At 38.0% G+C, this 23,842-nt stretch overlaps 6 protein-coding genes and 1 long non-coding RNA gene across 12 annotated transcripts; 3 read left to right on the top strand and 4 right to left on the bottom strand.

Annotated features, from left to right (window-relative positions):
- Window positions 1–3,209: 3,209 nt before the first annotated feature.
- LOC106431555 (glutathione S-transferase T3-like) lies at window positions 3,210–4,963 on the bottom strand. The gene is made up of 5 exons (XM_048754075.1): window positions 4,925–4,963; window positions 4,791–4,813; window positions 4,644–4,694; window positions 4,495–4,557; window positions 3,210–4,038 (listed from the first exon to the last, which is right to left on the bottom strand). Exons 1-5 carry the CDS (start codon window positions 4,961–4,963, stop codon window positions 3,210–3,212), a joined length of 1,005 nt encoding a protein of 334 aa, XP_048610032.1.
- Window positions 4,964–6,895: 1,932 nt separating this feature from the next.
- Window positions 6,896–8,394, top strand: LOC106454497 (protein POLYCHOME). The gene is made up of 3 exons (XM_022700796.2): window positions 6,896–7,050; window positions 7,268–7,584; window positions 7,666–8,394. Exons 2-3 carry the CDS (start codon window positions 7,285–7,287, stop codon window positions 8,038–8,040), a joined length of 675 nt encoding a protein of 224 aa, XP_022556517.1. The 5' UTR covers window positions 6,896–7,050; window positions 7,268–7,284; the 3' UTR covers window positions 8,041–8,394.
- A 175-nt stretch (window positions 8,395–8,569) lies between these two features.
- On the top strand, window positions 8,570–12,114 carry LOC125585021 (TBCC domain-containing protein 1-like). Its single transcript, XM_048753323.1, has 9 exons — window positions 8,570–9,118; window positions 9,713–9,853; window positions 10,014–10,394; window positions 10,522–10,626; window positions 10,717–10,857; window positions 11,097–11,300; window positions 11,412–11,504; window positions 11,606–11,717; window positions 11,803–12,114. The coding sequence occupies exons 1-9, from the start codon at window positions 8,630–8,632 to the stop codon at window positions 11,844–11,846; spliced, it is 1,710 nt and encodes a 569-aa protein (XP_048609280.1). The 5' UTR covers window positions 8,570–8,629; the 3' UTR covers window positions 11,847–12,114.
- A 185-nt stretch (window positions 12,115–12,299) lies between these two features.
- On the bottom strand, window positions 12,300–13,279 carry LOC125585024 (outer envelope pore protein 16-3, chloroplastic/mitochondrial). Its single transcript, XM_048753326.1, has 2 exons — window positions 12,827–13,279; window positions 12,300–12,617 (listed from the first exon to the last, which is right to left on the bottom strand). Exons 1-2 carry the CDS (start codon window positions 13,155–13,157, stop codon window positions 12,466–12,468), a joined length of 483 nt encoding a protein of 160 aa, XP_048609283.1. The 5' UTR covers window positions 13,158–13,279; the 3' UTR covers window positions 12,300–12,465.
- Window positions 13,280–14,639: 1,360 nt separating this feature from the next.
- Window positions 14,640–17,190, bottom strand: LOC125585022 (squamosa promoter-binding-like protein 9). The gene is made up of 3 exons (XM_048753324.1): window positions 16,417–17,190; window positions 15,501–15,646; window positions 14,640–15,429 (listed from the first exon to the last, which is right to left on the bottom strand). Exons 1-3 carry the CDS (start codon window positions 16,770–16,772, stop codon window positions 14,819–14,821), a joined length of 1,113 nt encoding a protein of 370 aa, XP_048609281.1. The 5' UTR covers window positions 16,773–17,190; the 3' UTR covers window positions 14,640–14,818.
- LOC125585026 lies at window positions 15,922–16,367 on the top strand. The gene is made up of 2 exons (XR_007321891.1): window positions 15,922–16,232; window positions 16,325–16,367. It is a non-coding gene; the product is annotated as an uncharacterized LOC125585026 (long non-coding RNA).
- A 4,393-nt stretch (window positions 17,191–21,583) lies between the features above and the next one.
- Window positions 21,584–22,982, bottom strand: LOC125574808 (histone H3.v1-like). 6 transcript variants are annotated; one of them, XM_048753330.1, is made up of 2 exons: window positions 22,730–22,982; window positions 21,584–22,184 (listed from the first exon to the last, which is right to left on the bottom strand). In XM_048753330.1, exon 2 carries the CDS (start codon window positions 22,152–22,154, stop codon window positions 21,735–21,737), a length of 420 nt encoding a protein of 139 aa, XP_048609287.1. In that variant the 5' UTR covers window positions 22,155–22,184; window positions 22,730–22,982; the 3' UTR covers window positions 21,584–21,734. The 6 variants fall into 6 exon arrangements, with proteins under 6 accessions (XP_048609287.1, XP_048609286.1, XP_048609288.1 ...); XM_048753329.1 differs by having other exon boundaries at window positions 21,584–22,179; window positions 22,730–22,981; XM_048753331.1 differs by having other exon boundaries at window positions 22,590–22,954.
- Window positions 22,983–23,842: the final 860 nt, after the last annotated feature.

Below are 23,842 nucleotides of genomic sequence, written 5' to 3'. Positions count from 1 at the left end.
TCTCTCTTTTTAAATTTAATTTTCTCGAGTGGGCTGCTGTATTTGGAAGTAATCAGTGTGCTTAGGGATATAGTATATGTTTTGCCATGAAGAATCTCCCCTTGCTCTTTTTTTGTGTTTTTGTTTCTTATAATAATATAAAAAGTAAAACCTACTTTTGTTGTGAATTTGAACAAAGGAGAGGACGGTGGGATGCGATCATGCTTGATGTTCCGACAAAAATTATATTCGAAATAGATCGACATTCCATTTCTGATGTATGTATTTATGAATCTATATAGGCTGAACGGCAAGAGAGAGTCAATCAAGCACTTGAGTTGAATATTTCTTCTATTAGCTCATTTTTTGGTTACAAAGAGAAAGCTTGGTATAGATTAGCTCAATCCCACTAAAAAGCATCGAGTGTTTTTTTTTGTTCGTTAATCAATCATCTTTTCACGAAAAAAGATCTACGCATCTAATCAAAACTGAATCTCACTTTCGACCAATGAAAACAAACCACTGAAAGGAATGTATAATAACAAAAAACCACTTGCCCATAATATAATCAATTCTTTTGTTTTTTTTGGGAACAGAGGATCTATCATGCAAATGTCAAAGCAATGACAGTCTACATATTTTAGTATTTTTAATATATACTTATGTTTGGTTCTAGATGGCGAGACAGAAAAAAGCCTATGACACAACCGAACTCTCTTTCGGAAGATACAAGGTTTACACTGAGTTGATTCGACCCAAACTCTCAGACACAGATCTCATCCTAGGACGCATCTCTGAATCCATTTCCGTGCAGTTGCAATAGCTTGCTTATCAGCTAGATCCTGTGTTTTGAAGCTTCATGTTTAAGACGTCGACCAGTGATATCTCTTCCTTGTGCCCACTTCCACATATGACATATACACAAATGATTTCCTCTTCTTCACTTTCAAAGGAACCATATTAGGTAACTGACCAGTCTACAACTCCAACAGAAGCACCCTCAAACAAATAAAAGTCGCATTTCTGAGAGCATGTGCATTGCTAGCAACCTTTAATTGTTGTTTAAGTGGGGCATCATTAATTTTTAACTATTATAATTATGACAGGCAACTTTGTTAAGAAACACTTAATGATAGGAGTTTATTAGTAGTTGCTTAATTAAGGTTCTTAGCAATAAAAAAATATTAAATTTATTTGTAAACATAAAATTGTTAAAAAAGATTAAAATTATTTATTAAATAAAACAAAGTCAAATATAACATTTTAAACATATATTTTAACATAAAAACCTTAAAACAAAGATTACTAAAATAAACGATAATAATTTGAAAGAGACATCGAAGCTCAGTTGTTGTCTTGATCGCGTCCAAATTTATGACATATATGCTCAACCAAATCACTTTTCAGTTGTTGATGCGCTTGTCTATCACGAATTCTTGTTCGAAAACCCATCTGATTGGCGATATTTGTAGGGATATCTGTAGAATAGGTGAGATCGACATATGAAGAAACACTTCCTTCTCCTTGTTGAAAATCCGAAACATCGTATTGAGTGTAGTTATCTCGTTCGTTTTCTACTATCATATTATGGAGTATGATACATGCTCTCATAATCTTCCCAATCTTGACTTTATCCCAAGAAAGTGCCGGATTTTTAACAATGGCAAATCGAGCTTGCAAGATGCTGAAAGCACGTTCGACATCTTTTCGGGCAGCTTCTTGTCGTTGAGCAAATAAAACAGCTTTCGGTCCTTGTGGAACTGGAATAGATTGGATAAAAGTTGCCCATCTCGGATAAATACCATCGGTGAGATAGTAAGCCAAATGATACTCTCTTCCGTTGACCAAGAAATTCACTTGCGGAGCTTGACCATTTATTATGTCATCAAAAACAGGTGAGCGATCAAGAACATTGATATCATTTAAAGTACCTGGCGGTCCAAAAAACGCATGCCATATCCAGAGATCATATGAAGCAACCGCCTCTAAAAACGATTGTGAGTTTTCCAGAACCACGAGAATATTGCCCTTTCCAAGCGGTGAGACAATTCTTCCACTCCCAATGCATACAATCGATGCTTCCTATCATCCCGAAAAATCCACGAAGCTCTCCAATATGAAGTAGATGTTGAAGATCATCCGGTGTTGGTCTTCTAAGGTATAGATCGCCGAATAAATCTATTATTGCTTCCACAAAATTTTCCACACATAACCGAGTAGTGGTTGCACCGAGCCTGAGGTATTCGTCGACCGCATCAAGCGCAGAACCATATGCCAACACACGAATAGCTGTTGTACACTTTTGAAGTGTAGAGAAACCAAGTCTTCCGAGGTCGTCTTTTTTTTGTCGGAAAAATGGAACTTCATTGGAGAGTCGATCAACAATATGCATGAACAATGGCTTATTCATTCTAAATCTTCGTCGGAAAAGATTTTCAGGATATGTTGGAATATCACTAAAATAATCATTCCATAGACGCATATGGCCTTCCTCTCGATTTCTTTCGATAAACACTCTTCTTTTCCTTGTTTTTTCTTGCTCACCATAAAGATTGCACAAATTCTCAAATGTTTCATCGAAAGTTTGATCAAAACATTCATCGAAAGTTTGATCAAATGACTCATCCAAGTTGTGATTAGAAGAAGAACCCATGAAAGGTTTGTTTTAGTGATGAGAGAATGAGAGAAGTATGACTGGAAGAATTGTTTCTGGATTATGATTGGAAGAATTAGTGATGAGCGAATGATAGAGGAAGAAAGTTAGATGTTTGTGACTTATTCTCTCTGAATTATATAACAACAACAACACTCTCTCGAGTACAAACCCGTGACTCGTGACACAACAACAACAACACTCGTGACCTCTGTCATTTACAAAAAGACAACACTCTCTAACTCTCGTGACCCGACAAGAACAACACTCTCTCACTCACATTCTCTCATTCTCTCCAGTACAAACCCGTGAACTATGCTTTCCTCTGTCCAAAGATATAAGATAAACCCGTGACCTCGTTGCCTCGCAGCCTGCAAGATGATGAAGAAGAAAATTGTAGGAACATTAAACAAGCAAACCAACATTTCATTTTATAGAACATTAAACAAGCAAACCAACTCGGAGCACAAGCAAACAAACATGAAACATAACTAGATACTTAAACTTGAAACAGAACCAGATACATGAAACATAACAAGAGACTTAACATGAAACAGAACCAGATACAGAACAATACTTAATTTGAGAACAACTCAGTTATGAGCTTCTTCTTGAGTTCTTCTTCATAGTCAGCAAGGGGTTCTGTTTTTCCTAGTAGACGGTCAAGCAGATTCAGCTTAGACAACCTCTCTTTCGAGGCCAAATCCGCCTGTTTTATCGTCCACATAGTCTCAAACTTGTTCAGATTATCCTCGTCTACCACCTTCTTCTTACCACTTGCCTTTGCGGCCTTCACACCCGGGGGACGCTTGTTGGCGGTTGATTCAGAGGTCTCTGACCCTGCACCCTCCTCGCATTTCCTCTTCTTCGAGCTCCCTTCCTTTTTAGCCGTAAAGAGATCACACCACTTCTGGTCGTTGCGTAGTTCCTTCCATGCGTGTTCTAGATTGAATTTGTTCTTGTGGTTGTTGTAGAAAATTTGATGAGCAAGTTTGACAACGTCATTCTCATTCTGGCCGCTAGCTTTCTCTCTTGTAGCAGCTTCATACGCAGCACAGAATTTGGACACGATGTCATTGATCCGGTGCCAGCGATGCTGGCAATGGGCTCCTTCTCTTTCTTCGCAGGCAGCAACTAGAGGACTTGCCGCAAAATATGCAGCAACTCTGTTCCAAAAAGTTCCAGATTTTTGCTCGTTGCCAACCACAGGATCTTTGCTCGTGTTTAACCACGAGCTGATCAGGACAATATCATCAGTTGGTGTCCATTTACGCCGTTCTCTACGCTCTGCCCCCGTGACTCCATCAAAGTTTGAATCTTGGGTTCCTATACTGCCTAGAAAGGGAACTTGAGAGGAAGATAGTTCAACACTTTCTTCAAAGTTTCCAAAGGAAACATTTTGTTGACTGTTAAGTAAGTCAACAAACTTTGAAGTTTCAGAAGATGGATAAGAATCCATATTAGAAGGACGATCAAGATAGAGAGAAATGAAAGAAGAAAAGTTATGAAGTGGGAAGAGAAGTGTATTGAAGATAGAGGAGAAGACAGTTTCCTTAATAGCTTAAAGAATCCTATCAAAGCATTGATCACAACCACACACCAAGTTGTCCGAGAAGACATATATCTAACTCAATCAACACACCACGCCATTTAATTCTATCTAACAATAACTCAATCAACACACCACGCCATTTACTTCTATCTAACAATAACCAAACCTATTAATTACCTAACACAACCACACAACCTTTATCTAACAAGAGAAAGAAGTATTTATTACTTAACCTAACATTAACCGATGATTGAATTCATTTCAAACAATGCTTTATCACACGTAAACAGAATAAAGACATAGGCTTTACCTGTATGAACAATCGTACGCTCTTTGTCTCATGAACCTGTGTGATGCCTCTTCATCAAACCATCTAAACACAAAAAATTTCCGAAACATATCAAAACAAATTCGAGTAAAAATATGGATGAACAAGGAGCTTAATTTACAGGAACATACCTCATTACACACATACACAATCTAACTCGGACAGTGTCTTCATCAATCCACCTAAGAGAAAACAGAGAGAAACAAATCAAAAAAAAAAATAGAGGATATGTATTATAAATTGACGATGAAGAAGGAACAAATCAACCTGGATCATGCCTCATGCCTCTTGATCGATCCACCTAAAGACAAAAAAAAATTCAGAGGATTTAATTTCAAAGATTCACGATGAAGAATCTGATACATGCAAACTTGAAAGATTGAAACATAAACATATATAACCGCAGATTTACCTTTCGATTCGCCTCAACCGCAGCAGTCGCGTTGTTCATCGTCTCAGAGAGCCACCGGTAGAGAGAGAGTTCACCGGACGCTCTTCAAGGTGAACCACCAATAGAAAGATAGAAAGGTCTCTGTTTTCCTTCTTCGCCGAGACCCACCGATAGAGCTGTCACCGTTTCCTCGACGCGAGCCACAGAGAGGGAGAGAATCGCCTTTGAAATCGCATTTTGTCGGAGGAGAGAACAGAAAAAAAAAGAGAAGGAAAAATGAAACGAACCTGGGTTTACCCCGTCACCGCTCCTCTCGCCAATTGGAACGTGACACGTGCCTGGTAAGGGACGCCTCTTCGCGGTCGTAATTAAACAACGCCTCTTACTTTAATCCGATTTAATCTTTATTTTTAAAGCCCAATTATGCTAACCAACCTACTTAAGGGACTCGAATAAATGTGCTCTGAGATGATTTATAACCAGAAGAAACTCAAGCTTCAGGCGCAAGGTAAGCATCTTGGGGAGCTGAGAGTCCTGCACTCTTGTTGCATATGTATAGTCTATGCTTTGCACTTTGGTGGATAGTGACTTCTCTGCAAGTTAAGGATACCCTGAACCAGACGTGTGAAATTAACGCTTGATGTGATGATATGCGAGGAATCAACTCATCATCTAACAGATTTTTTTACTTGATTTAAGGTTGCCATGTACATACTTTCTCAAACTATATCCATGTATATCCATCAAATCCGAGCGGTCCCTTGTGCTATACATAACCTCTCAGCCCAAGAGAGCGGGCGTAGTATATATCCGAAGGTCCACCAGGTGGACTCCACCTACAGCAAAAACAAAACAAGTGCGCTTTATGATGTAAACTTCATATAAAATAACAGTTGTTCGATGAAATTTTAAGGACACGCATAGGTAATTAATAACGAATTATAATATTTTTTTAAAAAAATAGAGAGATTATGTTTATAAAAAGTTAAAGTTTATATTTATATACATTATTTTAAAAAATTTGGAGGCAATCTTTCAGTTACCATACCCATGATCAATTTAGGTTGTTGACATGACTGGTTTCCGTGGTACCACCTGCAAAAACTATGTTTGCGGGTAGTAGCGGTTGTTAGCGTTTTACAACAATCCCTCAAACCGTTTTAAACCATTTCAAACCGTTCTAAACTTCATAAATTCAAAAGCTGATTCCAGCTAGCGTTTGCGGTTGTGGACGGTTGCAGGATAAATTTTGTTTAAAAACAATATAAATACAAAATAAAAATATTCAATAAAAATTTTAAATTGAAATTATAAAATACTAAAATATATTTATTATATTTTAATTAATATTATAATATTTTCTATAATTTTAAAAATTTAAAACTATAACTTTCTAAAATTAATTTTTATATTTAATATTATGATTTTTGATATTTTATAATTATATAAATTTAAATATTGTTAATTTATTATTCAACCGCTACCGCATTTGGTATTTAATCAGTCATAAGTATTTCACAGACACACCAATTTCTAACTATATAATCAGTCGTACAAATTTCTTAAAACCGCTAGAAACTGCAACCACCCGCATTCGCAAACTCGCGCAACCGCAACCACTTTTTACATCGTTAACGCACAAGAATTCAATAATTGGGGCTTTGTAGGTAAAATATGAACTAGCTTACAAAAAAAAAAAATTGAACTAGCTTACAAGTTGACAAAAAAAAAAAGAACTAGCTTAACTGGGCCAAAGCCCCAGTCGTCGGTTCATTATTTCTGTAATTGGGCCAAAGATTCTTGATCGCTTTAGAAGAAGTAAAACTAAATTCCAAAGAACCGACGAATTGTTGTTGAAAATGAAATTTGACGAAATTGAGTTATCCCGCCTACGGTCAAAATTCAAAAAATTTCACACAGATTTGAATTTCTCTCGCACGTGCGAGCTCGAAAATTTTCATTTTCAATTATAAAACCCGCCCAAGAAGATGATGGCCTTTAAAAAAAAATCGCCAGATCGTCTCTCCCCTCTCACTGAGAAAAAAAAAGAAGCTTTTCTCCTTTATTCCTTTTGTCCCCTCGCTTTACCGTTCGCAAGTCGTTTTAGAGCTGTCGCACGAAGGAATCTATCGAAGAAAGATTCACAGGTAAAATGAATCCATTGAACTTTAATCTGTATCTCCACGCTGTTCTTGATGATTCGTTAGCAGTTTTACTCGATTTTGTTAGATGATTAGTTTCGAGGATTAGTTAGGTATGAGAGAATTCGATTAAAATGGTGAACAAGATTAGAGGATTCGACGATTGAGTTTAGATGATTACGCTGTGTTCTAACTTGTAACCGTTTGGTTATTCGATTCGTAGGGATTGGATTAATCATAATGCCAGAAGCGAGAGACCGGAGAGAGAGGCCTGTGGATTACCCCGCCGCGTTTCTCAACCGGCGATCCCACGGGATCCTGCTCGACGAGCCGCCAGCGCATCTGAATCCGTTTCAGTCCCCTGTTCAGAGGCTGCCTCCTTCAGAATCGATGGGAAGAGGTGGATTCGCGAGGGGCAATTTGGGAGTTCGACGAAGAGGCTTGGGTGTTGCGAGGCGTGGCAGGGCTCGTGCTTCAGCTTCTGTGTTGCCTTCTTGGTATCCAAGAACGCCTCTCCGTGACGTGTCTTCTGTCGTTAGGGTTAGTTACATCATAGCCAGAGAGGCTTTGCTTTAACTAAAATTATCATATAAACTGTGGCTAAAGAGCTTCTTTATGCAGGCGATTGAGAGAAGGAGAGCTCGTATGGGAGACGTTGAGACCCCAACTCCACAACAGCTTGGGGTTCTTGATGATTCTTTAGCACCAGTGTCTGGCGAGCGGAACTACTCCATGGTGACTCCTGGTCCGTCTGTTGGGTTCAAGCGTCCCTGGCCACCTTCAACTGCTAAAGTCCATCAGATTCTTCTCGACATCACAAGGCAGAGTTCAGCGGAAGAGGAAGAAGAAGCGCTCACTCCACAGAAGAAGCTCCTCAACTCTATTGATAAAGTGGAGAAGGTTGTGATGGAAGAGATTCAGAAGATGAAGAGCACTCCTAGTGCTAAGAGAGCTGAAAGGGAGAAAAGAGTTCGGACTTTAATGTCCATGCGATGATGGGTCATCAGAAGGAGATCAGTGAGTACGACATCATCTTCTGATGATAGCAAAGAGGGAGAAGTGGATGATCTCATCTACTGGTGATATATGTTCTTGAGCTTTTAGATCTGTTATCATTCTCTGATGATATTACTAGGAAGACAAGTCAATCATCTCTCTGATGATGTTTATAGTAGGAAGATTCTATCATTTTCTGATGATAAAACATTCTTCTTTTAGGTAGTTTTGGCTTTAGTATAGCTTCACGGATCTTATGTTAAGAACCTTTTCTTTAGGCTTTGTGTTTTCCACATATGAAGGATGTCTTCTTTGCTTTAAACAGATTTTAAAAAAAGTATCAAACTTCGGTTCTGATAATTGTCACAATCTCTGGAAATGTCATGAATCATGATCTATAAATGATGCGAAAAGTCAACTGTTGCTTAGTGGGCCGCAAAGGCCCATTTGTTATTGACTCTTAAGCTAGGGTGTAGGGTAGTGGCGTGTGACTGCGCGCACTGTAACATTAACTGCTCTTCTTTTTTTTTTTTTTTTTGGTTCAAAGATCTGCGACTTGTCTCTCTCTCTTTCGCGAGTTAGAGGCATTATGACGGAAGAAGTAATCGACCAATCACCACCACCACCTGACCCAGACCCGATTCAAAATTCGAATCCACTAATCCACCCGAGGCGGGTGCCATTCGAACACGGCCTCCTCCCAATCCCGAATCTCCTTTTCGCCGACCCGATCCAAACCTTAGCTCCGATCAAGCAGAAGCTAGCATCCTCCGCGACGAACAACCGCGTCGGATCTCCCGCCGTCTCCGAAGCGCTCTCGATCTCCTCTGACCATGCGCGCCTCGTCCTCGAAACTCTCGCCTCGGTGCTACACTCGGAGACTGATCCTCTTGTTGTGGCTAAGCCAGAGGAGGTTGATTCGATCGGAGCTGATGTGAGGGATCTGGTTTTGTTTATGTACGTTCAGTCGTATAAGAAGCTGATGCCGAGGACGCATAAGGACTCTGCGGCTGTGGCGGATGTCTGGCCTTCGGCGTCTGCTTTCGATGGTTACTTGTCCGCCTTATCCCCGATTCAGGCAAGTTCCTTACGGTTTAGCATTTGTTGAATCATGAAATGTTTTTTTAATGTGATCTTAGTGCGTGCGTATGATCATTGAGTTTTACTATAGTTTTGCAATGCAAGTTATGAAATTTGGAGACTTTAGGTTTCATTAAGCAATGTTGAGAGTGAGAGGGAGAAGTCGGTTAAGTGTTTGTAATTATTTCGAAGATGCTCGTTGAGGCATTGCTTTGTAATATATTTGAGCTTATTGGTGAAATGTGACGAACGCTATGATAGCCTTTCTGTTTGGAGAGCTCTTTTTAAGTTTGGTTCCCGTCTCTTTGACAAAATGACAATTCCGAAGCAGTGTAAAGTACACGGATTGAAGTCAAATAACTGCTACTTTGCTGTGTTTTGTGTGGGGTTTGACTCTGTTTCTTTTCATAGTTCCTTATTTTGGTTGGTCCTTCCATGTTTCCTTTTGGTGATAATTTGGGCTCAGTCTATAGTTGGGCAATAGTTTCTGAGCTTTGAAATTTGTTCTCGTTACTGTTTCAATCATATGGGTCTAGACAATCTTGTTGCTTTTTGAAGTTTGAGTTAGATTTCGTTTTTCGTTATCTTGCAGCTTGTTCGGAGCAACAGCCGTCGGTTTATGCCATCGCCAGCAGATGAAGAAGCTCATCAGTTGTCGTATTTGCAAAAGCATATAGCAAATATTATTTCTCTCCTTGCAGATCCTGTAGAGGGACAAGGAGATGAATCTTCGGTATGTGCAAACATTTCTTTAACTCATTCTGGAAGGAGATAACTGTTTCTATTAGATGGATAGAAAAAACATATGTTGGAATACAAATATTAATGGAATGGCAGAGAGTGTATATCTTATGCTAAATGTTTATTTCATTATAACATCCGTTGTTATTTAGGTCCTGTCTTTGGAGAGTTTTGAGCACATTGGGTTTCTTCTTCATTTTGGTGATAAGGGATCTGATGTACCTTCTTTCAGTCAAGCTACTCCTTTCTTTAAGAACTCTAACCCTGATATCCCCGCTGTTCTGGTTCCTGCTTCCGAAGTGCATGATTGGCTTCTGAAAAAGATAGCTTCCGCCATGGAAAGCATTTCTGACAGAATTTCTGGGAAAGAAAATGGACCTTCTAATGCCTCTGGTCAAGAAGCTGCAACCGTAGTTACCTGTGAAGCTCTTAATAAAGTTCCATCTAATGATAGAGGTCCTTGTATCATCGAAGGAGTCTCCAAGACTTCGCTTTTCAAGCAGGCTTCTGATCTAAAGGGTAGATCTGTGAAGGTCAGTACTGTACAACTAATTTTCATTCTAATCAGCAACTCGTCACATTTGGTAGTTGTAGGCTTCCTCATTTCGTTTCTTTCGCTTATGTATGCACTTCAACTTCATATTTTTGTGTATTCTGCAGGTTGCCAATTGCCATGATTCTGTCATTTATCTTTTAGCGCCATTGAGGTATGCAACTGTGTATGGATGTTCTGATTCTACTATCGTTCTGGGAGCTGCCGGCAAGGTATGAAAATATACTCCTTCATGCTTAACTCTCTGTTAGCGAGTTTTGGTTTAGAAGATTCAGACTAGTTTATTTTCTGAGCATGTGCAGGCAGTAAGAGTTGAGCATTGTGAGAGAGTTCATGTGATTGCAGCTACCAAACGAATCTGCATCGCCAATTGCCGAGAATGTGTGTTCTATTTGGGAGTCAATCATCGACCTCTTATTGTTGGTGATAACCACAAACTACAGGTGAAGTGTCTCTCTAAGATTGAGGACATAATTTACAACTCTTTTTGGGGCCCTGATATTCAGCTGAAATTAGTAATGCAATCACAATTGTTTTTAGCTTTAGTTAGGTTATATCTTTATTGTGCTGAAAGCCTGTTATGCTCATGATCATGTCAATATTATGTCTGGACAATTGAATATGCTGTTCGACTGACTTCTTCAGTTGGGTACTGCTGGCATTAATTTGAAATCTGTTCCAGGTGGCTCCATATAATACGTTTTACTCACACTTGGAGGAGCACATGACCGAGGTAGGGATTGTGCCAACTATCAACAGATGGAATGAATCTTTGGCACTTGGAGCAGTCGATCCGCATGACTCACTGTCGCATCCTACGGGTGCCTCTGATAAACAATCTGAATCGGCTTCTTGTGTGGACCCTAACCAGTTCACTAACTTTTTGGTAAGATCCCCCTTTTTGTTAAATTTACTTTTTTTGTAATAACTAGAGATTTTGGTTACCACCAAGACTGTGTTCACACTGTAACTTCTCACTTCAATGCCTCTGGTTCAGATCCCAAACTGGTTTGTAGGAGAGGCGCTTGGTTCCACGAAAGACAATCCATTTCCATTACCAGATGCGTATATGGCAGTACAACAGACAAGCGTATGTTTTTCTTTTTCTTTTTGGAACAGAAGTGCTTTGTTTGTTTTTCCTTCCATATCACTACAGCATCTGATACCGAAACTACATCTTTGTTTGACCAGCTTAAGAACTTGGAAGAAACAAGACAATCCTTAAGAGAAACTCCTCTTGAAGATAACCGAAAACGAGAACTTACAACAGCGTTCCACATGCATTTCAAAGACTGGCTTTACGGTATATTCATTGAGTCCATCACATTCTACTTCATTTACTCCGTTGGTCATTAGATGTTTATCCTCTGTTTTTCTTCTGGTGACAGCAACGGGAAATATCCGGCAACTTTACTGCTTGCAAGGTGATTAATGATGAATGGTGATGGAGGAAGATGTCTCAGTCACTGTAGAGTTCTCTTGATCCGTTCTTCTTCAGAGATTGCTAGCTCGTATGACATCAGAAATTAACTGCACAGCAAGTTCTCTAACTCTAAAAGCTCTCCCTTCTCTTTTTGTATGTTTTTTTCTGCTCATTTGATCATAACAACATGCAATCTTGTCTTTTTTTAAATGTTAATTTCCTTTAATTGTTATACACAGATAACAAGTTTCTCAATACCAATATATATTTGAGTACCCTCCTTCAGTTTCAAATATATTTTAAGCTCCTTTTCAACTTTTTTTCCTTAAAGCATCTAACACATTCAAACAGACTAAAAAAACTGTGAAAGTTTCTCTGTATCAATCGTTGTAGTTCCCTAAGAGCTTATTCATAACCATAAGAAGAGACAAAATATCACTCTATGTTCTTCACCTCTAAGACTAGCAGAAGCAAACACATTTCAGATACTCAGAACTGTAACGTTTCTTACATTCAATACTCAAGCAAAAGATGCAAGTCACTCTCCATAGAAACATGAGGAAACAAGAACAAAAGAGTTTCATGATTTCACATCTCTCAGATACAGTTATCAAAACAGAGAGAGAAATCAGGATTCAGCTTGAGCTCTTTTCTCGACAGGGGTGTAAGGATAATACTCTCTGCCGTTGTCTACTCTTGTCGTCTGACCCCCAGAGTCAATCAAAGCTGAGGTAACAGCTAGAGTTGCACCTGCAGCTATCGCCGTTGGAATGCTCCTTGCTGCGTCAAAAAAAAAAAAAAAAAAAAAAATTCACCAAAATAAAACCAGGTTACAGTGGAAACCAGGTTACTTAGCAAAAAAAAAAAACCAGGTTACAGTGGAAAGCTATGTACTTTCAATCATTACACAGATTATATCTTTTGAGAGTATTTAGACATAATCCAATCATGTAGACATTGGTTTAAAACGCATACGTAAGAGCGTTTACCTCTATAGCCAAGTACAGAAGCTCCAGCAACAAACCCACCAATAGCACCATTGAAAAAGTCTCTTTTGCCCCTATAACTCTGAACCACCTGTTCAACGCCGATGTAAACTCCTCCAATAGCAGCGAAAGTGAGCCCGTGTGTTCCCATCATCTTGAGCGTTCTGATGAGTCCCGGAAGAGCCACGTTTCTCTCCACCCTCGGAACGTCTTTCCACGTGGCCAAAATGGTTCCGTAGATGGTCCCGGCGGCGAAGCCAGTGACGCTGCCTTTGATTGTCTTCATCATGGGACCGTCCTCTTCTTCCAAGTACCTCATCTCAGCTGGATCCATGATTCCTCCCTACGATGTTCACCAGAAGGGCACAAGATCCACGAGAAAATGATTCGATCTTCTTCTTCGGTGGCGACGAGACCGTAGAGGTAGTAGAGCCGGAGAAAGCCCACTTTAGAGAGAGATTTGGAGCTAACATGAATTTAGTTTGGGGTGTGTAAGTAAAAGCCCATTATGAGGCCTGTTAATGGTATTATATTTCCCCTCTCTAGAGCAGAAGAATGTTACAGAATCTCAACGAAGAGAGGCCCATTAATGACATTAACATTTGGAATTCGACGAAACGATTCAATGGATAAAAAGCCCGATTAAAAATTTTGGAGCTACCAGAAAATAAATTTTGGGCCGAGGAGGCCCATTAGTAACTTGGAAGACTCTTTTAGTCCTGACCAGTGAACCATATCTTCGCTATGCATAAGCTATACTCAGTTCTCGGTCTGGTCATTTCGGGTATCGGTTCGGTTCGGGTATTTCGGGTTTCGGGTTTCGATTAGGATAGTTTCGGATTCGGTTCGGTTCGGTTCGGATAGTAAAACTAGAAACTGAAAATACTCGCAAAATATTCGGTTCTCATTTGATTCCGGTTCGGTTCGGATAGTAAAACTAGAAACTGAAAAATACTCGCAAAATATTATGTTCTCATTTGGTTCCGGTTCGGGTTCGGATAGTTCGGGTAGTTCGTATAATTCAGATAAAATATCGGTTATTTAGGATAAATTAATATCAAATAATTAGGATGATTTAGATAATAATTTTGGATATTTTAGATTACTTTGGATATTTCAGATAAAACTATATATCCAGATAGTTTCGGATACTTTCAGGTAGTTCGGATACTTTATAATAATTTAGTTATCCTCAACTATTTCCGGATACTTTTAACAGATCTTTAAATAAAAAATATATATTTAGTTATAGTATATGTATATATAATTAATATATTTATATATTCGGATATCCGTTTGGTTCTCGGTTTGGTTCTGGTTCGGTTCGGTTATTTCGGATATAGAAATATAGGAACCGTTCGAGTATTTGAGGGTATTGGTCCGGTTCCGGTTCGGTTCTTCGGTTCCGATTTTTTTACCCAGGCTTCACTCCGTATCACTTTAAGGAGTGTTTAAGGTTTTTGCATAAAGATTAAAAAAATACATAATTTTATACAATTTATATTGATTACATAAAATAACATTAAACAAAACTAATTTAACCAATAAAAAATGCAGTATTTTGTAATTGTCACAAATTTCAAATGACATTAAATTTTATCTAGAATTGTGAGAATATCATTTATTATAAAACAAAATAAAATTTTTTAAACACCAATTGAAATGACACGGAAAAGGAGTATTTCACAGAGCAAAGCGGTTATGTTTAGTTCATAGTTTGATTTACTAATTTAAAGTATAGATAAGTCATCAGTGTATGTAACATTTATCTAATATTTGATCAATCTGATCTCCTAAGTTGGTGGAGATCATGAAGTTGAGACAACAACAAGAATCATTCAGCATAGCAAACAAAAAAAAGCGCAAAATACAAAAGCCATTGCCTGGCAACAATTGTCTAGTTTATTGGTAAGCAGTAACAGAAAAAAAAAGATAAAGATATTGCAGAATCATTCATGGTAACAATAACAATACGCTTGTCATATGCAAAGAGGCTCAGAGAGACCAGTTGTTATGGTGTGAAGAAGAGTCATAAGCCCTTGTGTTCTCACTTTCCATGTACTGCGTCCTATTCTGATGATGATGATGATCAGATAACTCGAACTCACCCAAAGTCGTTCCACCGCTTATCTCTGTCTCGGTGAACCGACCAAGATTCAAAACAGGAGACATATCATTCGGACAGTTATTATCATCGTCCTTAAACACCCAAGGCGGGTTCAGATACTGATGCTGCTGGCTAGGTGCAGGTGGTGGCTGAGCCATTGTAACCGTCATCGGACCAAAACCCGAAGAAGTTCTCCATGTGTTGTTGCTGTTGTTGTTGTCATGTGGCTGATGTGGGTTTGACAGAAGAGAGAGAGCACAGTTTGAGTCGCTGCCAATTCCCTTGTAGCTCTCTGGTTTAGTGTCCATAATCTCCGGAGATGAGAAGTTTATCCCTCCTCCTCCTCCTCCACTTACTGATCCTTGACTAAACACATTCATAGGATTGATCTGCCACGACGGTGGCCGTCTCATCACTCTTGTATCCAACGTTCTTGCACTATTCCAACCCATTTCTTGAGACCCAAGAAAGCTCCCATTCATTGTAGTTTCACCATTTCCTGGCCCATGTTAGGGTTAGTTTAAGCACACGAGTCAGTCTTAGTATGTTTTCAAGCTAAGAGGATCTAACCGTAAAGAGAAGGAGTGATCCTCCCATAACGAGAAGACAACACAGATAGAGACGCAGGCTGTGGCTTCCTCCGTCTCTCATTATGACCAGCGAGTCTCCTACGGCAACTCCTTTTCTCTAGGTCAAATTCCGGAAGCTGGTGAAACCTAATGATTAAGATCAAGTTAGCTTCAAAGAAAAGCAACATATATAATGATCTCTCTAATCCTTAACACGAAAACATTTCTTCTTTATGGATTGTTTAAAGTCTAGTAGGTTTCATTATCAATTTAATTCCGAATCTTATGACCTACACATTGTAACAAAGTTTCTTGTAACAAAGTTTCTTGAGTGTTCATGTCATTAATGCTATGGTACCAGTTTTGTCCCCCTCAATAATGATATGACCTAAAGAAGCAAACATAAGGGAAATAGGTTTTTTTATTGTCCATTCATTTCATATCCCTTTGGATTTCTTAGAAAGACAAAATCTAAAATAAAAATAAAAGAGAAGCATGTAGAAGTACACGTAAACATATTCTCCAAAATAAGCCCAACGAGTCCCAACAAACACAAGACCAAGTTACATAACACTAAGCTGTAAAGTTAAAAGAGAACCCCTCCAAAGACGTTAAAAGCCAAAAAAGCATATGACACTGACAATCTACAAAGAAAGAAAGCTAAAGCCTTTGGATTTTGATTCACAGGAAAGTCTTGGCCGGACTCCAACCAGCCGGCCCTGAGATTTATAAGGTTCGAAACATTTATTAAACATATTTTTTAAAAAAATTGTTGGGGTTCAAATGATATATACATATTAATCTCTGATATTTTGTGAGTTATAGTAGAAGAATGTTTCATCTGGACTTCGGTAATGGCAAAAGATGCAAATAAACACTATAATTAAGGGTAGAATCGGGAGAGAAAAAAAAAGAACCTGCTGCACTGTTGACAAAACCTTTGTTCTATACCAGCGACAATGACTTTTGGTGTTTTAGAGTGCATTCCACAAACTCTATGCCTCGTGTAATAACCCTTTGCATTAGTTAGATCCATTCCACAACCTTCCACTTGACATCTTGGTATCTGACCCGAAGGACCCGACCCGCTTCCACGTACCCTTCTGTTTGACCCGCCGGAGGAAGAAAACCCGGTTCCACCTCCAGCGTCCTCGAAGTAGATCCTCTGGCCAAACATGAGCCCTCCACTTAAAGAGGATGACTCAGTGGATGAACCACCCGACTCTGTCTGGCCTGGACCAAGACCAAGACCCGAGTTGGAACCCCTATCCATTTTCGTTTCCTCTTACTCAGACAGAAAGGGAGTACTCACTCATCATTCTCTCTCTCTCTCTCTCTTAAAACCTAACTGTCTCGGTTTAAAGGCAAGGACGAAAGGAGAAGAAAGCAAAGAAAATTTTGGCTTCCCTGATTTTGACTGTTGTTGGGTTTAAAGAAAGAAGATAGAGAGACACAACAGAAGAAAAAAAAGAGACGAGAGTGGTAATAGACAAAGACAGTGAGAGAGTTAAGTAAAACGGTACGGACAAAACAAAAACTGTTGTATGTTAATTACCACATAACAAAAACGAGAGATAGAGAGTGATGTAGTAGCAGTTTCTAATCTTGGAGTTGGATGAGACTTGAACAAATGAACATTGGAGAGGTCTTTCATGTACACATCTTTTAAAATTTAATTATTTTACTTTATACTGTTCACATTTTCAACCTTTTAGTAGATTTTTTCTCCTTTCAATTATTTGACAAGCTAACACATTTCCTTTTTCTTATGTCAAGAAAATTAATAATGCATGTTTTTCGTTTGGTCCACCATTTGGCATTATGAGGTTGGCAACAATAAATGGAGATCGTCTTTTGTGTTTCTCCATTTGCAAAATCTACCACATATTTGACTTGGTTTTGAACCGAGTTGAATGCAAACATATATATATGAAACCAAAATAAAAATTTCCACTAAATATATTACTCAAAAGTATATGGTTTGTTAACCTAATAAGTAAATAACGAAAAACTATTCGAACCAACCAAACTAAAAACCAAACTAAGTATCCATCTAACCCCGTTACCCCTTTTTAGATCATAGAATTGCATGATACGCTTGTGACTACATATTTTAGGTTGACACGTTACATGTGCATGTTATGTTTTGAAAATATACTAAACTTAAGCTGTTAATCAATAGGTTGAAAACAATCAATTAATCAGTGCTCAGTGCCATGATTATATAAATCATCAATAAAAATATGGGAAAAGAACTTGCATGGTTGATGTACAACAATCTAATATCGTAGCATAGACTTTGAGAATATTGACTTCACGCAATGAGTGAAAACATACGTGTGAACGTCACACCTAGGTTACGACCTTTAAGTACTTGCGTCCTAGACAAAGCACAACAATTTAAGTTCTATTTTTCAACACCGCACACAACAAGAAGTACTCATCAACGTCTTACCTAGCATGCTTGACAAGGCAGTGGAGAGGAATCTGGTTGGCTATCATCCTAAGTGTAAGAATATTCAGGTAACACATTTGTGTTTCGCTGATGATCTGATGGTGTTCACTGATGGAACCAAACGTTCTATAGAAAGAGTGCTCAAAGTTTTTGAAGAGTTTGCCGCTATATCGAAATTAAACATCAGTCTGGAGAAGTCAACGCTATACATTGCTGGTACTTCAGCAGACACAGAGACAAATATCCTCGGCAGCTTCCCTCTGGCATCTGGTCGACTACCAGTCCGCTACTTGGGACTTCCCCTGCTCACAAAGCGTATGATGATCACCGACTACATGCCTCTGGTTGAGAAGATCAGGAAACGAATGAAGTCTTGGACATGAAGATTTCTCTCCCACGCTGGCAAATTGCAACTCATCAACTCTGTCATTACCAGCATGACCAACTTCTGGATGCAAGCTTTCACCTTACCAAGCAGTTGTCTGAAGGAGATCGAGAGCCTTTGTTCTGCCTTTCTTTGGTCGGGACCTGAGCTCAAATCATCAAAAGCAAAAGTCTGTTGGAAGGATCTGTGTTTACCAAAGAATGAGGGAGATTCGGGATTAAGACCGCTGAAGGAAATGAACACAGTCTTCTGCTTGAAGCTAATATGGCGAATCTCTTCTGAAAAATCTTCGTTATGGGTCCGATGGATTCACTGCTATCTCTTCAAGAAGGGATCCTTCTGGTCAGTTAGCAGTACTACAACCTCTGGCTCATGGGTTTGGAGGAAACTTCTCAAGCACCGAGAACTTGCAACACAGTTTCTCCATATGGAAGTAGGGAATGGGAAGCATACTTCCTTCTGGTATGATGTCTGGTCCAAGCATGGCTGCCTTAAAGTTGCTCTGGGTGATCGCGGTCTGATTGATTTAGGCATTGTTGATAATGCCTTGGTATCAGATGTTCTTGTTAGACAACGAAGAAGGAGAAGACACAAAGTGAGCATTTTAAATGAGGTGGAGAATGAAATAGACTCTTCGTTTGGCTGCGAACCAGGGTGATGACATTGCTCTATGGAAGCAAGAGGAAGGTAGATTTGTCAGCAGATTTTCTGCTAAAAGAACCTGGGAACAGATTCACCACTGCCACCAAACTTGCAACTGGAGCAGAGGCATCTGGTTTACCCATTCGACTCCAAAGTTCTCCACCCTTGTTTGGATCGCTGTGCTCAACAGACTGCAAACAGGAGATAAAATGCGGTTATGGAACACTGGGATAAATGCGACCTGCACTCTGTGTAACGAAGCTTAAGAAACATGTGAACATCTATTCTTCAGCTGCAGGTACACAAGATAGGCCTGGAAGGCTCTAGCAGAGGGTTTGTTGCAAAACAGATTCATCACAGACTAGAGTCAGCTCATTGCGATCATCACCAGGCCTGGGCTTACTCCCATAAAAAACTTCCTTGTCCGATATGTTTTCCAAGCGGTTGTTCACTCAATACGGAGAGAGTGCAATGCTCGACGACATGGTGAACAAGAAAGAGAAGCTCAGTGTCTAACAAAGTTTGTGGAGAAAACTGTTAGGCTTTGGTTGCTTTCACTCTAAAGAAGGAGGAAAATGGAAGGAGAGCTTGCTATATGGTTTGGTTCTAGAGAGGATTATTAAACATAGAAATTTTGTCTCTTAGTTTCATGAGTCTGATTCTTTGATTCATAAATAGCTGCATTTTTTGCATGAATAAATTTAACATTCATCCCAAAAAAAAAAAAAAAAAAGTACTCATCCCTTGGTTCATGCTTCTTTAGACCCATATTTTCTCTAGTACTTATGCATACTTCTCATATCGAAAAATGAGTGATATCATTCTCTCGTACGCTTCTTAAGTTTGTTGGTCCGTGATATCTACAGTATCTGGCTTACACAAATCGTTCTCATCTACAGTTTTATTATCAGGCCGCTCGCATCTTAGAAGTGGTAATTACGAGATAATACTATACTATTCGGTCCATTGTATTCTTGTTGTGTTTTATAATGAGAGTTGTTCTGGTTCGGTGGTTCTCCTTAATGTTGGATACCCATTATTAAATGTGATTGTGATGGGTCATGTGTGATGTAATTTTTCATGGGTCATAGGTGATGTAAGTTCAAATTTAAAGTAATATTAAATTGTTGGGAGCATCTATCTGAGTCCAGGGAGCATCTAATCTTCACACTCGCATAGAACATCCAACTTTACAGATCTTAATACTGATTTTCTGTACTTACATCATAACTTTTTTAGTCTTCATATATTATTATCCTTCACATATTCTATACTCAAGTATCGGGAACCCAAAAGAAAGTGCCGAGGAGATCAGAGTTCTACAGATAGAGAGTTTCCTTTACGAATATAATGATAACTGTTGGGACTTCCTAACTGTTGTAGACTTGTAGTTAAAGAGCAACAAATATGGTAAAAAAATATTACTAGTGATTTAAAATGTTAAAATATTTAAGACTGAAATATGAGCAGTGCAGTTATTGGAACACAACAAAAGATGTGACACTTCAAGGGAACTAGCTGGTGTCGGCAGATGTGCAAGCAACACTGCAAATAATTTAGTACTTTTTTATTTGTTAAACCTCCCTTTCTCTTGTTTATAAGTGAAATTATAACACAAATTTTGTTTAAATATTTATGGCTTTTGATTTGTGTTGATTATTTTCAAATTAAAGCTAAAACAAAAACAAACAAAAAAGCTACATATGTTTTCTTGTTTTTCCCTTGAAATTTCTTTTGATAATTTTTAGTCACAATATCCACAGCAAGATCTTTCTTGATTTTTGTAATAAATAAAAAAGTATAAAAAGTTAAATAGTAGTCATAGACATCCATCAGAGTCTGTGTAAACTGTAATACTTTAGATTTTGTAGGTTTAAGTTTGATTTGTTCTTTTTGCTTAGCTTTATTTAGTGAAGTGCTTTTCATTTGCTTGGCTGCATTGGTTAACCCTTGAAACTAAAGACCTGATCCCATAAGACTGATCTTACAGAGATTGCACAATAACAACTAGGTTCTGGATATAGATAGTACATATTGAGAAATATATTACTTTTTTTTTGAAACACGAGAAATATATTACTAATGCCGTCATTATAGTCAAATTTAAAAATGATACCTGCAGCATCTGTCAGATTTTTATATATTTATTAAATTAAAGGTGGGCAATTTGGGTTGAATTAGACTAGGGCTTGAGTCTCCTTTTAGATCCGGTTGGTCTTTTAGTAAGATTTGATAAATGAAATTTAGTCTTAAGTTATTGCAATTGGGATTGATAAAAGATTACAAAACGTTTGTATACTTGTTGTTTCTTGCATGTTTGACATCATAATAATATGTTCACAAATGCTAATATTTTTTCTTGATCGAGGAGAATATAATATTATACATTATGTAAGTTGTTTATTTAAAATTGTGTAGACCATCAAGGCTAATGGCACTTCTCTTATTTTCTCAGCTCTCTTCCCTTAATGTCTCTGCTGTTACATTTTACCTAACTTACACGTTGTAACAATGACATCTCTTAGAATGATTAGAACTTTTGGAGATGAGAGGATCATCTTTTTGGGCTCAAATGTCAAAATCAAGAGCAGATGATGAGAGATAAAAAAGAAAGACAATGCATATTGATACACCAAAAGATAGCCAAAGTTCTCAACTCACAAAGAAACTTGTAAGATAACCTAAAAGAAGAAGAAACCTCAAGTTAATGTCTCATCATGTTTCTTGGAAAGTTCTTGACCAAAGAAGTTTTCTCAAACTCCATTACATTCCACAACAGCTTCAGCAGCTCGTCTAGGCTTGCTTTTCCTTCTGCTCCCGTTCTGTCTGAAACCAGTAGATGTGGACTTGGTGGAACCATCTCTACTTGATTTTGATCCTAACCCATTCTCTTCTTCATTGACATCCGTATTGCTTCCATTAACCATCTTCCTCTTCCTCTCGTTTTCTTCTTTTTTACTTGTTACTGAACCATCCTCTTCTTCTTCTTCCTCCTCCATCTTCTCAACCAACTCTTCTTCTTCCTCCTCCTCCTCTTCGAAATCATCTTTCATAGGCTTCTGTGGCCTTCCTCTTCTCCTATAAGCTGGAATCTTTTCATCCTCTTCACCGCTTCCATGATCTTCCCGAGCAGATGCACTCTGCTTCTTCCCTTTCCCTCTACCTCTCCTCATTGTCTACAAACCCCACTCAACAACACTACACTATACAGAAACCAGTTAGAAAGACGATCTTCATTCATTTCATTCTCCACATGCAGACCACCAACAAATCAATCAAGTTACCCATGGAGGCAAACACACTTAAGACAGCCAATTATAAACAAGAAAAAAAGATTCTATCTCAAGCATTGACCACACATCTTTTAACAGCTATCTCAAGATTCCATTTCAGCTCCTATTCAATCACTCAGAGACTATTCATGGACTATTTGATAATCTAAGCTACACAAAAACGTTAGAGACTAGCTTCCATGATATTCCATTGCATGAGCAGTTTAAATGATAAAAACGCTAACATTAACTTGTTTCAAGTCTTATCCAGCTTCTTTAGAGCGACTCAAAAGTATGATCGAGCTTAACATAAATCCTAAGGAAAATAATACTCACGAAGGAGAAAATAGACGAGACTCACCTATGTGTAGCTAATAATACCAATGATCAGAATCTTTGACACATGAATCAAGTTACTCAAGAAAAAAAAAAGAGTTACTCAAAAAAAAAAAAAAAGAGTTACTCAAGAACCAAACCAGATAAATAAGAACGGTCTCTTTCTTTTCTCAGATACACACACTCAGCACTAACAGCATCATCCTATCAAACCATTGGCCAATGGATAACTTCTTAAGTCCTCGTTGAAGATGAGATACGAGATTTTTCACATTCTTACTAATCACACGCGCTAAAGTAGGCGTGTGGCTCTCACTCACATTCTTGTTACTGTTAGTAGTGGTGCTCTCGAGCTGTCTGTGTGGATATGGATGATGACAGCTCAACTAGCAGTCTCTGCCGAGTGTTGAGAGACGCGTTGATCAAATAAGAAGGATATTTATCTAATGGGCTTAACTTAAAGCCCATAAGGCTTTCCTTTGCTAAATATTTGGGCCATATTTTGATGATCAAGGAACCCGTTTCTTCCTAATGCAAAAGGTCCAAAGTCCCATATTCATAAGTTATAGTTTTATATACAGGAATACATTTAATTCGATTATACTTTGGAATAGCTCTTTTTAAGTTTTTATCATAAAAATAGCTCTCAAACAAATAAAATAACCAAAATAACATTTTTTATTTTGAAAATTTAATATTTATTTTTTATTTTCAAACATTTGAACTCATCCTCAAAATCCAACATGTTAACTCTAAATCTTAAGTCTTAGATTAGTTAATCCTAAAAATATACATACATATTTACTCTTCAATAAAACCTCTTTTAATAATTTTCCTCTTTTACATTCTATTTTTGTGAAAATAAAGACTATTTAAGAGAATTTTTCTTATACTTTTGAAATATGATTTTCTGATTATTGATTAAATGAAACTACATGTAAATGACTTAATTTAGAATCGGATCATATATAAGTTTATAACATGTGGGAAAAAAGAAAAAGCTTATAACAACATTTCTATTGAACTACTCCCAAACCCTTACGTACATGCATCATAGGTAATATAGGCCATTGAAGCACGTCCAAATGATTGGAGATAAAAATATACGATGATGTAATAAGATTTTCTAGAATTATAAATTCCTTTAACTAGTAACCAATCTTTAACCCATTGAATCTACCAAATAAGCTCATCTCTCCTTTTTAGCCAAGAAATGACTAATTTGTTTACGTTATATTGGACATGCAGAGAAA

The sequence above is a fragment of the Brassica napus genome, chromosome C4, assembly GCF_020379485.1.
Source record: "Brassica napus cultivar Da-Ae chromosome C4, Da-Ae, whole genome shotgun sequence".
NCBI lineage: Eukaryota > Viridiplantae > Streptophyta > Magnoliopsida > Brassicales > Brassicaceae > Brassica > Brassica napus.
Note: the sequence above shows the minus strand (reverse complement) of the source record. Positions and strands in the feature narration are given on the sequence as shown.